General features: G+C 43.4%; 1 protein-coding gene across 2 annotated transcripts in view; it reads left to right on the top strand.

Annotated features, from left to right (window-relative positions):
* Positions 1-15,072, top strand: part of VWA8 (von Willebrand factor A domain containing 8) — a 95,762-nt gene that overhangs the window by 64,000 nt on the left and 16,690 nt on the right. Inside the window, exons 30-37 of one of the 2 annotated variants that reach the window (XM_032226380.1) lie at positions 3,144-3,260; positions 4,441-4,505; positions 4,595-4,720; positions 6,582-6,691; positions 8,846-9,000; positions 10,161-10,362; positions 11,417-11,498; positions 13,611-13,815. In XM_032226380.1, the coding sequence (XP_032082271.1) occupies positions 3,144-3,260; positions 4,441-4,505; positions 4,595-4,720; positions 6,582-6,691; positions 8,846-9,000; positions 10,161-10,362; positions 11,417-11,498; positions 13,611-13,815 (1,062 nt within the window). Of the gene's footprint in view, positions 1-3,143; positions 3,261-4,437; positions 4,506-4,594; positions 4,721-6,581; positions 6,692-8,845; positions 9,001-10,160; positions 10,363-11,416; positions 11,499-13,610; positions 13,816-15,072 lie in introns of both variants that reach the window. The other variant, XM_032226379.1, reaches the window with a different exon arrangement.

The raw sequence follows: 15,072 nt of genomic DNA, 5'->3' as shown, positions 1-15,072 counted from the left end.
CTTCTCCCCTTCATTAGTTTCCAGCCATTGCTTCTTGTCCTGCCCTCAGGTGCCTTGGAGAATAGCTTGACTCCCTCTTCTTTGGGGCAGCCCCTGAGATTTTGGAAGACTGCGATCATGTCTCCCCTGGTCCTTCTTTTTCATTATATTAGAAATACTCGATTCTTGCAACGGTTCTTCCTAGGTTTTCGCCTCTATCCTCCTACACACCTTTGCTGCTCTTTTCTGCTCTCCTGTTGAAATGTGCTATTTTCTTTCTCCTTTCCGCCTTCCTGTTTTTCAAGCCCTTCCCCTCCCTCGTCCAACCTTCCCTCCCCCCCCCCCCCAAACACACACACACACTTCGATCCGAGCTGGATCTTTCTTTGCACAAAGTGCTTTCAAACCGCTGGTGTTGCGCAACTCGGCCGGGGTCACGAAAACTCCGAGGAAAGGGAAGTTCGACAGGAGCTAAAAATAAAAGCCTCCGTCGGGGAAGAATGGCGGTGACATCTGTGCAACCTCTGGAATGCAAAGCGCTGGGGAGCTGGAGGGTCAGCGGGAGGCTCCTTTTCTCACACTGACAAATGGACGTGGCCCAAGCGGGCAGATCCTTCCCAGCTCCCCTGGCGCACGGCCAGCCCTGGGGCTCAGAAGCCTTCCCCCCCCCCTGACGCAGGGTTCTATTTTGGGAGACAAGCCACGGTGCCCCCAGTCAGGACTCTGTTCAGAGGGGAGCCATTAAGACCGGAAAGGGATGGAGAAGCAAAGGCCTCAGTGGCACCCAGCAGCTTTGACCCTGGAATCTAATGCCCAAAGAGGACCCCTTTTCCACCCCCTTCTAAAGATTGGAACGTTTTTTTGGGTTTCCAGTCTTACGCTGTTGTGCAGGCAGATATGCAGCAAGGGGGAAGGGAGGGAGGGAGGGAGGAAGGAAGGAAGGAAGGAAGGAAGGAAGGAAAAGAGAGAGGGAGGGAGGAGGGAGGGAGAAAGGGAAAGTAAGGGAGAGGGAGGGAGGAAACAGGAAAGGAAGGAAGGAAGGAAGGAAAGGAGATAAAGGGAGGAAAAAGGAGAAAAAAGAAAGGAAAGAGAAAGAAAGAAGAGAGAAAAAGAAGAGAGAAAAGAGAGAGAAAGAGAGAAGTAAGGAAGGATGGAATGAGGAGAGGGAGAAAAAGAAAGGAGAAAGATAGGAGAAAGAAAGAGAGAGAGAATGGAGGGAGGGAAGGGGAAAAGATGAGAGAGGGAGGAAATGAGGGGAAGAGAAAGGAAGGAAGGAAAGAAGGAAATAAAGGGAGGGAGGGAAGAAGGAAGGAGAGAGAGAAAAAGAAAGAGAAAGGAAGAAAAGAGAAAAAGAAAGGAAGGAAGAGAGGAAAAAGAAAGAAAGAGAAAGAAAAGAAAAACTTGGAAATCCTTGTAATTTTCTCTCCAGAGTTCTGTGTTATGGGAATGTTGGAATGTGGTGACGTACTATTAAACTTTGGTAGGATGATCCCGTCACTCTAATCTGGAGAGGGATTCTGGGGTCAAAATGTTGCTTCCTTGTGCGAGCAAAATAATGATTGAGCAACAAATTGGGTAATTACGGATGCAAGAACTCTATCCTACATCACAAGACTGCGCTGTGCATTTTTTCTCTCCAAAACTTTCAATCCCAAGAATTATTTCAGTGACCAGGCTGACCCTCCCCTTCTATAGTCTGGAGGGGAAGCAGAGACCTTCACCACTCCTCCAGGACTTCTCATCCCTAATTCTTCTCCTTCTCCTTCTTCTTCATTCAGAACTTCTCATCCCTAATTCTTCTCCTCCTCCTCCTTTTTCTTCTCCTTCTCCTCCTCCTCCTCCCCTCCTCCTTCTCTTCTTCTCCCTCTTCTTTGTCTCCTTCTCTTTCTTCTTCTTCTTCTCCTCCTCCTCCTCCTCCCTTTTTCAGATACATAGATGAAATTAAGAGTGTACAGGGCAATCTTGCCCTCTTCAAACCGAGGAAAAAAGAGAAATGAAGCATGTTGATTTAATTTGATATGTGTGCAGAAAGTCGGGTACGAACTTCCTAATTTCTGGAGAAAAAAAAACTGGAAAACAAATTTGGGGGTGGGGAGAGGGAAGGACTGGAATTCGTCCTTCAGGATCACTGGGGAGAGGAATACGGCAGATGGAAAGACAGGGAAGCCAAATAACCCAACAGCAGTAAATACAACGGCATCTGGAGCTTCGAAGATGCTTTGGAAGCGATGCTGGTTTCCTTTTTTTCCTGTATTTATTTATGTTTTAGTTGTTTGCAGCTCAGCTTTATGATTTTTTACAAGACACCAAACATCTCCAGCATATCCTCCTCTTTTTCTTCCCCAGGTGGGTTGGGCTGAGAGAGAGAGAGGCTGGCCCAATGTTACTTAGCCGGCTTTCATGCCTAAGGTGGGACTAGAACTCCCGGTCTCCTAGTGATTGACTCAAGCTCACATGGCTAAGGTAGAACTAGAACTCACGGTCTCCTAGTGATTGACTCAAGCTCACATGGCTAAGGTAGAACTAGAACTCCCAGTCTCCTAGTAATTGACTGAAGCTCACATGGCTAAGGTGGAACTAGAACTCCCAGTCTCCTAGTGATTGACTCAAGCTCACATGGCTAAAGTAGAACTAGAATTCCCAGTCTCCTAGTGATTGACCCAAGGTCACATGGCTAAGGTGGAACTAGAACTCCCAGTCTCCTAGTGATTGGCCCAAAGATACCCAGCTGGCTTTTATGACTAAGGTGGTTCTAGAACTTCCAGTTTTCTGGCAAAGTCACCCAGCTAGCTTTCATGGCTAAAGCCGGACTAGAACTCACGGTCTCCCGCTTTCTAGCCTGCTGCCTTAACCACTCGCTGAAACTGCCTATCTCAACTTTGTTCCACCTCTTGTAGACTTAAGGAGTATAATCCTTTACACATCCTCTACTTAAAAAACGGCGAAAAATTGAAATTCAACAATGCGCACCAACCAGAGGCCATTCAGGAACACATCTGGATCCAGCCGGTTGCCCACCATTTAGGATTTCTGGATCTCCCCTCCCCCCCCAGGACTGTGGGGAGGGTCCTCGAAATGTGTCATCCTGGACACACAATACGTTTGCAACTCTTCCAAAGTATGTAGAATTGCCCTCTTTCTATTTATTTATTTTTTTCTGATAGAATCACATCATTTTATTGGTGGACACGAACACGGGGGCCGTCAGCCGCCTCACCTTGTTACCGGATATCCCGGCGTCGCGGAAAGGAACATCGTGGTGGGGAGGCAATCCAGAGGAGGTAAGGCATCTCAATAGCCTATTTACCCTACAAGAATGCAAGTAGTTCTTGACTTACTGCTATTCATTTAGTGACCGAAGTTACAACAGGACTGGGGGGAAAAAGCAAATTAGGATCATTTTTCACACTTTACGACCGTTGCAGCGTCCCCGCAGTCACGTGACCAAAATTCAAGGGCTTGGCAACTGGCATGTACTTAACAACAGTTGCAGTGTCCTGGGGTCACGTGACCTTGTTTTGCGGCCTTCCCAAGTCAACGGGGAAGCCAGATTCACTTAGCGACTGGGTAACTAACTTTTTTAATATAAACATATTTTTATTTCCATTTTCATAACATACAATCACATGTATACGATACATAGCCAGTATCATATAGTATTAAATAATGATTACATCAGTTCCTCCTGTTATCAACGCCCCCCAAAAAGTTAACACCCATTATTAGCTCTTCTACTCTCCATACACCTCTTTCTTCTACCTCTCTCCTACCTCCTTTCTTCCCTCCATCATCCTTTCCTACTCTACTTCCCCTTCCTTTCTCCTTCTCCTCTCTCCACATTCCACTCCTCCTTATCCTCCTCATCTTCCCCCCTTACCCTCTCTCCTATCCCTCTCTTCCATCTTTCTTCTCTCCTCTGTTTCCCACTCTTCCTCTTATTGGTGTATTTCCGCTTCCATATCAATATACTTAACATATCCTAGTTTTAAAGGAAAAAATATAAGAGAAGGCAGTATACATGTGGAATCAAATTACATTAAAATCTAACGCCTCTCGTCAAACCTAATATACATCCCTCCCTCCCCCCCCCCCCCAGCCTTCCCTCCCCCGACTTCCCAGAACCCATACGGTATAAATCTTTAACAAAAACAGTCTAAAATATATTGGAAAAAAGAATAGAAAATTGATAACATCTTTACATTGAACTTAGCTCCTTAGCGACCGGGTAACTAACTTAACAACCGCAGTGATTCAATTAACCACGGTGGCCAGAAAGGGCCGTAAAACGGGACTTCCTCATTGACTTTGCTGGACAGCAGATCCATTAAGAACCGTTTCCCATCGCTTGCCGATTCTCCATTTGTAGCCAAGCGTTTTGGTGGATTTGGGTGCAAAAATTGTTCATTGTTATTTTGTCTTTTCCTCCACCCGCCCACCTACCACCCCCACCCCCGAAAGAAGACAAGTCACAAAATGTGCAAAGAATTCGCCCATAAGAATTGGCTGGTGTTCTACAAAGAAGGAGGGTAAGAATAAATTCCTCTTTTTTTAAACTTCTTCTTTGCTTACAGAATTAGCCAGAGGTTCTCCTAATTTTTAACGTTTCACCTTTCAGGAACTACCTTACCGTCATGGATGTCCTGGAAGGCAATGCCCACACCATCTCCTTGCCCATCAGCCTCAAGTCTGTCTTTTTAGTGGCCGAAGACCGGTGGCTTTTGGTGGAAAATAAAACGAACCAGTACGAACAACCTTCTCCTACCTCATCTTACTTAATTTAATTTATTCGATTTATAGGCCGCCCATGTCCTTGTTTCTCCACCTTGGCCCCCTTGAAGAGATCCTACTACACGGATACAAATAAATAGTTGTGCAATCTCTTCTTAAAAACTTCCAGTGTTGGAGCATTCACAACTTCTGGAGGCAACTTCTGTTCCACTGGTTAATCGTTCTCACTGTCTGGAAATTCCTCCTTAGTTCTAAGTTGCTTCTCTCCTTGATTAGTTTCCACCCATTGCTTCTTGCTCTGCCCTCAGGTGCCTTGGAGAATAGTTTGACTCCCTCTTCTTTGGGGCAGCCCCTGAGACATTTCTTCTGCAATTATTCAGTCCAGCTGTTGTAGAATTAATTATTAAAAAGTGCAATAATTGTTGTGAGGTCCTTGAGGTCTGAGCTTGATGGTTTTTCTTGCAGATGTTTCCTTCCCAAACTAGTGAGCGCTGATGATGATACCTAGTTGGGTCGCGAAATTAACGAAGCACCAAGGACCCCCGCAGTCTTCCTCCTCTTCCTCCTCCTCCTCTTCTCTGCAAACCCCACAAAGACCTGTGGATTTCAACATCCCAAACGGTGGTGGGATTCAATTTTTTTTTACTAACGGTTCTGTGGGCGTGGCTTGGGGGAGTCACGTGACTGAGTGGGCATGGCCAACTCAACGTCATGGCCATGCCCACTCAGTCACATGACCACACACACACAAACACCAAACCACGCCCAGAGAACCTGGTAGGGGAAAAAATTTGAATTTCTACCTATTTTCTGACCTGCCCTGAGTTCATTTGTCAAAGGCCTCCTCCTCCCCCTCCTGCATGCCGCCCCATCTCCCTTCGCCCGTCCCGTTTCCGCTCCTTCAGGGGCCCCGGGCCTAGTCCCACCTCCTCCCCCACAACCGCCTCTTCCTTTGCTTCCCGGCAGCGGCGGCTGGCTGGAGGTCACCGAAAACTACCGGAGATCTCGAACGCACCAAAACAGCTACCATTGCCCTACCTGGCCGCATACGCACATCCCATCTCCTGCTGCCCCGGAGGGATTTGCCCGAGTTCTATTTGGGATAGAAAAGTGATGGCACTTGGGCTGCATGAAAGGGTTTCCTTGTCTGCAGTTTTTATTGATTTATTTTGGTAATGTCGTGAGCTGCCCACAATTACCACGGCCCAAGACAGCGGTAGGAATCTTTTACATTAAATCGATGAAAGGATGAGAAAGGAAAAGAGTGTGGAATTATCCCACAGCAAATTGTCTTAGTTCCTATGACTATACCATAAACTAGACATATCCTATATCCTGGGTATGTCTAGTTTAATGAAAAGAAGGACTAGGGGAGACATGATAGCAGCCTTCCAGTATCTCAGGGGTTGCCACAAAGAAGAGGGAGTCAAGCTATTCTCCAAAGCACCTGAGGGTAGAACAAGAAGCAATGGGTGGAAACTAATCAAGGAGAGAAGCAACTTAGAACTAAGGAGAAATTTTCTGACAGTGAGAACAATTAATCAGTGGAACAACTTGCCTCCAGAAGTTGTGAATTCTCCAACACTGGAGGTTTTGAAGAAGATGTTGGATAACCATTTGTCTGAAGTGGTGTAGGGTTTCCTGCCTGAGCAGGGGGTTGGACTAGAAGACCTCCAAGGTCCCTTCCAATTATGTTATTGTATTGTATTGTACTGTAACTTGAATTCCCCAATTGAAAAACCAGCAGAAGTGGAGAAGGACCATGTCTCCTATTTTAAAGTCCCTGGGGGGAAAATATATATATATATATTGTTAAATTTGGCCCACGTAAACCTGCCATTTAAAAACATTTGACAATTCCTTGTGATTTCCAGGAAGTACCTGCTGACTAAGCCAATACATCTGGCGGTGGAGGAGACCGGGGTGTGCCAATTACACACGCTGACCGAGGAACCTGGGGAAACTGGATTTGGGGTAACTACAGGTATGGAATTTAAAAACCGAATTGTCAGCGTCTTTGTGGGTTGATGGTTATTTTTTTGCTTCGTTTGTATAATTATGGGACTGCGAAGCTTAAGAAGACATCGCTTCAGAGGAGAGATTTGCTGAGTTCAGTATTTTCACACAGGCCGGTGTTTTTCAACCATGGTGGCTTGAAGATACGTGGACTTCGACTCCCAGAATTCCAGCCCCGCTGGGGAATTCTGGGAATTGGAGTTTCATGCATGCTGGCTAGGGAATTCTGGGATTTGGAGTCTATGTATACTGGCTGGAGAATTTTGCAAGTTGAAGTTTACAAAGCTGCCTGGGGAATTCTGGGAGTTGGGGTCCATGCACTCTGGCTGGGGAATTCTGGGAGTTGGAGTTTCATCCATGCTGGCTGGGGAATTCTGGGAGTTGGAGTCCACCCATCTTAAACTTGCGAAGGTTGAGAAACATTGACGTAGCCCACACTTCGTATTCCCTTGATGGCAGTTTTACAGTAATTAAAAATAAAAAGAGTCAGATGAATTTGTGAGAGGAAAAAAACCCCCAGGATGTAGCAAATTCAAACAACACCTTTCCGAATGCCTGAAAAGGAGACCGGCTGTTATCGCCAGAAAAGCTGACCTTTATTTTATTTGTTTAAAGAGAAAAATGCTGTCAGGTGCCTTGAAAAACAAGCGGCTGGTGCATATCACGCTAATTATAAAAGTCCAGAAAAAGGATATGCATAATGAGAAGTATTGTAAATGCACCTCCCTTTTTTGATAGACCGAAGAGAAGCTATTCCTCCATTTAATTATATTTTCTCTCAAGCCAAACAAGGCTGAGATAGACAGACAGATGAGGGCCAATTTAAAAAATGAAAGAGCTGAAGCTAATCTCCACCGTAAAAATCTGTTCCCGGAGATGTCGAAATAACTCCTCCCATCCTGGTTTGTTCCTGAACCATAAATAACCCATCAGCCCACTGTTTGCTTTGATGGGTGGCCTCCATAAAGATATATGGGTAGTCCTTGATTTACGACCTTACAAGACACTGAAAGAAGTGACTTACAACCGTTTTTTCACACGACTGTTGCGGCATCCCTGTGTTGTGTCCTGCCAGCAGAGCTGGCGGCAGGCTCAGACAGTGAGGAGGTTGGGGAGGGACGTGAACCAGTCCTGGAGTCTGGAGAAGGCTCCGTCGAGGGCTCCGCATCGGAGGCAGAGAGGGGGCCAGGGCCATCCAATAGTTATCAGCTGCCTTCGGAGTCGAAGATCAGTGAGGCAGAGGAACAGCTGGAGCCTGTTCCCAGTGTGCGCATGCGCAGAGCTGCCAGGAGAAGGGAACAGTTAAGGGACCAAGGGCCGACTCAGGAGCAAAGGCACAGGGGGACAGTGAATGGCCCCTCCCAGAGGGAATAAAGAGGAGCGACAGGGAGTGGAGTTTGCAGGAGGCCATTAATTCACATAATGAGTGTGAAAATCTGTTCGTGACTCTCAGGGACTCCTTGCCAAGTGTTTTCTTGTAGAGCATTGTGTTTGGAAGAAATCGGCCTGGCAATTCTCCAAGCCTGATAAGGTCTGTGGTTGTCAATTCACCCTTGGGCTCAGTTTCGGTCGTAAGTTGAGGCCTGCCTGTATGTTGTGTTTATTTGCTCTAAGCCGGTAGAGATTCTCAAGTCTTGGTTGTCCCCAAGGTGCTTTTTCGAGAGGCAACTGGACTTTCTGGTTTTTCTTTGAAGAGGTTTCACTTCTCATCCCAGAAGCTTCCTCAGTTCTTCTTCAGAATTGAAGAGGCTACTAGGATGAGAAGGAAAACATTTTCATAGGAAAGTCCATGGAGATTCTTAGTCCTCTAGGTCATGGTTGCCTCAAAAGTTCTTTTTTCAGGAAGCAACTGGGCTTTCTTGATTTTTCTTTGAAGAGGTTTCACTTCTCATCCCAGAAGCTTCCTCAGTTCTTCTTCAGAATTGAAGAAGGTGCTTGGATGAGAAGCAAAACATTTTCAAAGAAAAGTCCTTGGAGATTCTTAGTCCTCTAGGTCATGGTTGCCCCAAAAGTGCTTTTTCGAGAGGCAAATGGACTTTCTGGTTTTTCCTTGAAGACTTTTTCGTTCTCATCCAAGAACTTTCTTCAGCTCTGACTTCGTTTGCTCTGCTTTTCTGCCCAGGGGTGGACACCTACGTGCCCCAGGCTGCCTCTCGGGATCCGCTGTCTTCCGAGAACTTAAGCCGAGCCGTTGAGCAGAAAATCAGTGCCCCCAACCGAATATTCTCCGGCCGGGAGGATTATGCAACAGTGGTGGTCGGATTCCCAGATCTCATGGTAGGATTTTTTTTTTTAATAAAGATTTTTATTAACAAACATGTAAAATACACACACACAAAAGTTAGACGTACACCACATTTATACAATACAGTACGAACAGGAACTTCCTGTTTTTTATAATAGCAATCATCAATCGATACGGCTCACCTTATATTATTTCCCCTTCTATTGTATTTCATTTGGATTTCACCATTCTTAATCCTCTTATTTTACTCATAACTATTATTTTTGAGTTTTGTTATATCCTTTCATTGATTTGTATTTCTTTCCTCCATCCACCTATACCATTTATCCCATATCTGGTAGAATTCTGATTCTTCCTTTCCCTGGATTTCTTTAGTTAGTTTTTTTTTTTTTAAGGGTTTCTTTTTTTTTTTTTTCAATGATAATTTTTCTTTTATTTTAAACACATAAGCACATCAACAAAAACAAACACATAACTTAAAAACCACATAGGAACAAGAAGTTCCATCGTATATCATACTGCAGTTCCGAATGGGTTTCTTTGCAGTTAGTGTTTTTCCTACTATACATTTCTATCTTTCATTCATAATCTCCTTATTCGTTATCTATTTGTATGTGCATTTCATTTATTTAAACTTAGCTACTTATGACCAAATATTATTTACCTATATTATGCTTTATATTTTTACTGTCATTTATTCTCTTACATACAGATTATAGATATACATTCACATAATTATTCTTTTTCTTTGCCATTCTTATATTATTATTATTCCATTTGGAAGGTTATAAGGTATAGTTTAAAATGCTTTGTTTACCATCCTTCGCACCTGCTAAGACACCACCTTGTTTTCTCTTTCTTTTCTTTTCTCCCTCCCTTCCTTCTCTACTTCCTTCCTTCCTCGTCTGCATCCCTTTAAAGGGTTTTCTTGAGTGGGATTTTTGAAAGCTCGGGATCCTCGATTGTGGGTTCACTGAGCCTTCCCCAAAACTGGCACCTTTTACGTATTTTGAATGCCAACATTGTGCCTGTTCTGGATTGTGAAATCTGGAGCAGCCGTGGTGTCTTTCATCCCTTCGGCACCTAGAGAGCTTCCATCTTTCTAGAACCCAAAGGTTTGTTTTTTTTTAATTAAGATTTCATTATCTTTTAATGGGTCACTTAACCCCAATGTTCACGTTGTGTATCACAGTCGCCCAACGAAGTCTTCAGCTGCAAGAGGGGCTCCCAGCTGAACAGCCGGCAATTTTCACTTGCGGATCCACTTTATTACGGGAAGAGCGGCGAAAGGGGCATGGCGAAGCACACTAATTGTGTCACTTTGGTTGCGGCTAACCAAGTGGTGAGGCTCTTGGCCCCTGGAGATGTGCCTCTGAAGGAACTCTACCCTAAAGGTAACACAACGTCTTCTTTATATATATATATACATATACATATACATATACATATATATATATATATATATATATATATATATATATATATATATATATATATATATATAAAATAAATAAATAAATAAATGGATATATATATATATATATATATAGTCTCCCTTTATTTATTTACCAGCACAAATATAACACAAAATGTGTAACAAAGGCAACAGTAAAAATTTGGGTTTCTGTCGTGATGGACTCTTATGACGAGCCGATTGACAGATAATGGAAGCTGTTAGCTTCCTCCCATAATTGGGGCAAAACACACACACACACACACACACACACACACACATATATATATACCTCACAATGGAGAGAAGCAACTTAGAACTGAGGAGGAATTTCCTGACAGTGAAAACAATTCATCAGTGGAAAGAAGTTGTGAATGCTCCAACACGGGAAGATTTTAAAAAGAGATTCAATAACCATTTGTCTGAAATGGTGTAGGGCTCCAGAAGCATGCTGTAAACCCTAAACCTAAACTTAACCCCTAAACCTAACCCTTAACCTAACCCTAACCCTAATCCTAACCCTTAACCTAACCCTAAACCTAACTCTAACCCTTAACCTAACCCTAAACCTAACCCTAAAGCTAACCCTAAATCTAACCCTTACCTTAAGTTGAATCGGCTTTCTTTCAATGCGCTATTTAAAGCGCCCTTCTTTCTCCGCGCTGGCTGTTGTCGCCACGTTGATGACGTCAGCGACGCGGTTTAGTCAGGCGCGGTTTTGTCGTTCGCCCTTTTGACGGGTCATGGAAGACCTCCAGTGTCCCTCCCAACTCTTATTCTGTATATGAAGAACGGTTGCAGGAACTGGGGATGTCTAGTTTAGTGAAAAGAAGGACCAGGGGAGACATGATAGCAGCCTTCCAATATAATCATTTGAGTTACTCCTATCATTTCCAGTACCTCACTGATGAAATTCATTTAGACCATAGCGATATGATTTATCCAGTGTAAATTCATTAGGATCATAAAATCTCTCCAAACCTTTCTGTTTGCAGATGTTACACCTCCCCAAACAGCTGGATACTTGGAAATTACCGATCTTACGGCGAAGAAGCTTAAATACATACCTATCCCCAGGTAATTGTCTTTCCTCGTGGAAAAGGCCTCGTATCCATGGTAACGGTGGAAGGATCTGCAGGGGGGGAAAAAACACCTCATTGTTTTTGATATCTATGGAGATTCTCGGTCATCCAGTCCATGGTTGCCCCAAAGGTGCTTTTATTTTTTTCAAGATGCAACTGGACTTTCTTGTTTGTTCGTTGAAGACGCTTTGCTTCTCGTCCAAGAAGCTTCTTCAGTTTTTCTTCTTCAGAACTGGAGAAGCTCCTTGGATGAGAAGCAACGCATCTTCGAAGGAATGTCCATGGAGGTTCTCCGCCATGCAGGTCACACAGTTGTACCAAAGGTGATTTCTCAGGAAGCAACTGGACTTCCTTGTTTTTATCTGAAGATGTTTCGCTTCTCATCCAAGAAGCTTCTTCAGCTCTGACCGGATAGTGAGGAATGGAAGGATTTATGTTCCTTGCAGACAGCTGGTCATTTGAAAGACAAAGGCCACCCTTTGGAAGACATCAAAGTCCACATTTTGGACAGAGGGGACTGCTGTGTTTTTTTTTTCATTCAAGGTTTTTTATTTTTTAATATAAATACATATTATAGGAACCAAGAGCTGTCTTTTGGATCTTGTCTTTTACATTCTCTCAATTACATCGTCCGTTTTACATCATAGTTTCATTTTCACTTTCAGCCAAATTTTTCTCTTCCATTATTTTCCATCTTTGTAGTTGTTGTTTTTTTCCTAATAACATAAACAATATTGTCAATTGTCCACAGTTTCACCAAATTTCCCTTCCTTGTTTTCTCCATTGGTATATTTTGCTATAAACAGCATACATTCTCTAATTGTATTTAAACATACAGAGCATTTCTTTCCATTTTTTTCTACGGTTAACAATGTTCTGTAATTTCTTTATTTCTTAATTAGCTACATCGCCATAACCATCTTACTCCTATTCTCTTTAGTCTACTAATGTAACTCTTTTTCCCTTTCTTCCTCTTTTAACCATTTTCTCTTGGGCTCTCAAAAATTGCAGTTTTAATTCTTTCTTTTTTTTATTAAAAAAAATTAGTTTTTAATTTAAAACAAGTACAACATCTTTCTTTACATGCTATAGAAAGTGTGTCAGTCGGTCACAAATAAACTAATAATCCTCCACAGTCAACAAATATAATTGCAGTTTTAATTCTTGTCCTTCTCTCCCTTTCCCCTAACTTCTATTTTCCTATTTTTGTGATTATTGTATCTTTTCTTCAGAGTATTTACTTTTATTATTCTAGTAACTTTCCCCCGGGGGTTTTCTCTGTTCTTCTCCTGATGGTTTGAAAGAGAGATCGAAGAGGCCATCTATGTCAAAATTGAACATCCCTCTCCCAAGGCCAGGGGGGGGGGGCACACCACACCATCCAACTTCTGTCCACAACACGGTCCTTTCAGCAGTTCCAAGAAGGCTCCTCACCCATCTGCACTATTCAGATGACTCTTGAGGACATAGATAAATCTCCAAGTGGCTTCAGCAACTCTCAGAGAGAGTACTAATAACCAGATGACTGCAAGGTGTGTAAATCTTTCCATTCCTCAGTCAGAACTGAAGAAGCTTCTCAGATGGGAACTGATATCAAGACCTTTTCTTTTTTCTTTTCCCACTTTCTACTGTGGGAAAATGGGAGGTGGGAGGGTTATACGGATCTGGGTGACGTGTAGCCATAACAACATTCTTCTTAGAAAGTCAAGGTCACCCTTTGTCTCTGCACCTGGAAGGAACTGGATGGGAAGACTCTGTCTTCGTGGCAGTGGGAGATTGGACCATGGGATGGACTTGTGGGTGTTGGGGGAAGGATCTTGAACTTTCAACTGGGTGGGGAAAACCTGGAAGCTTTCAGATTCGGGTTTTCCCAGATGTGCCAACATGACCTCTCTAATAAAGTGGAACTTTGAGGAAACACAAGCCTGGGAGTTTTATTTCGTTGGGGGTGTTTTTTGGAACCGTGACAAATGAAACGTCTTCAAAGAAAAAAAAAACAGAAATTCCAGTTGCCTCCTTGGGACATTGCTTTTGAAAGTAAAAACAAAACCAAAATAAACCCAGAAGGTTTTTTATTCATGCAGGAGTTTCTTTTTGGTTTTTTCAGATCCACCAATCTCTCTCCGTACACGTCCTGGCTAGCGACGATTTCCGACACGGACGCATTGCTGGCTTCCCTGGGGAAGAACGGAGTGGTGACCGTTGACATGGGGGGGAACGTCCGGCTGTGGGAAACCAGTCTGGAAAGCTTGGAAAAATCCCTGCAGGAATGGAGGACCATGATTGGCCAAGAAGACGGCAGACCTGTGCAGGTGAGAGGAAGGGTATTTTGAATATAGATCATCATCCTGGACTTTATTTTCTCACTCTCAATTACGCTTTGTCGCTCTTAATTATTGCAGAAAGTCCTTGCCTTGTGGCCACTGTTGAACCCAAAATTATATGTTGCTAAGTGAGACGTTCGTTAAGTGGGCTTCGTCCCGTTATACAGGCCGCATTCGTTCACTGGATCCCTGCAGTTCTTAAATTAGTAACATGGTTGAATCTGGTCTCCCCCAGTGGAACAGCTTGCCACTAGAACAGTGTTTCTCAACCTTGGCAACTTGAAGATGTCCGGACTTCAACTCCCAGAATTCCCCAGCCAGCATTTGCTGGCTGGGGAATTCTGGGAGTTGAAGTCCGGACATCTTCAAGTTGCCAAGGTTGAGAAACACTGCACTAGAAGTTGCGGATGCTCCATCACTGGAGGCTTTTAAGAAGAGATTGGGCAAATATTTATCTACAATTGTATAGGTTCTGCTTGAGAATGGGGTTGGACTAGAAGACCTCCAAGGTCCCTTCCCCCTCTGTTATTCTGTTATTTCTTTTCACACAAGTGTTTGTGGAAGAAACCTTTTCGAATCTTTCCTAGGTTGTGAGAAAAAAACAAAAAAAACAAAATTTCTGGTCCTCTCTCATTATTATGATGATTTGTATCCTGCCTTTATTAATTTTATTTTTATTGTTTTCTATAAATAACTCAAGTTAGTCTGTTCCATCCTTCATTTTCTTGGTCATCGAGAAACATTAATGCCATCTGCTGGTCAAAAAGTAGTAGTACCTTAGAAACTTAGCAGCATGAATGTTGGCCCTCCATTGTGGCCGTTAAGTCAAGGACTAACCTGAAAATAAAATTGGATAGTTAGAAATATTAAACCAATAAGATGAAAAAGAGAAAAGAAACAAGCAAAACCATTCAAAGGACAGATTTGATGGACTGCTGGGTGTCAGGGTTCCAAATAGCATCCAAAAGTAAATCAGAGTCCGAGGCAAAGTTCCAATTGATGAAGAGAGCCATGTTGGCACATCTGGGAAAACCCGAATCTGAAAGCTTCCCGTTTTTTCCCACCTAATTGAAAGTTCAAGATCTTGCCCCCAAACCCACAAGCCCATCCCATGGTACAGTCTCCCACTGCCATGCTGGCAGTTCCACCCATCCAGTTCCAGTCAGGTGCAGAGATGCAGAGACAAAGGATGACCTTGGTTTTCTAGAAAGAATGTTGTTATGGCTACCTAGCATCTAACTCCAT

The sequence above is a fragment of the Thamnophis elegans genome, chromosome 11, assembly GCF_009769535.1.
Source record: "Thamnophis elegans isolate rThaEle1 chromosome 11, rThaEle1.pri, whole genome shotgun sequence".
NCBI lineage: Eukaryota > Metazoa > Chordata > Lepidosauria > Squamata > Colubridae > Thamnophis > Thamnophis elegans.
The sequence above is the reverse complement of the archived record's forward strand: the minus strand, read 5'-3'. Positions and strand labels throughout refer to the sequence as shown.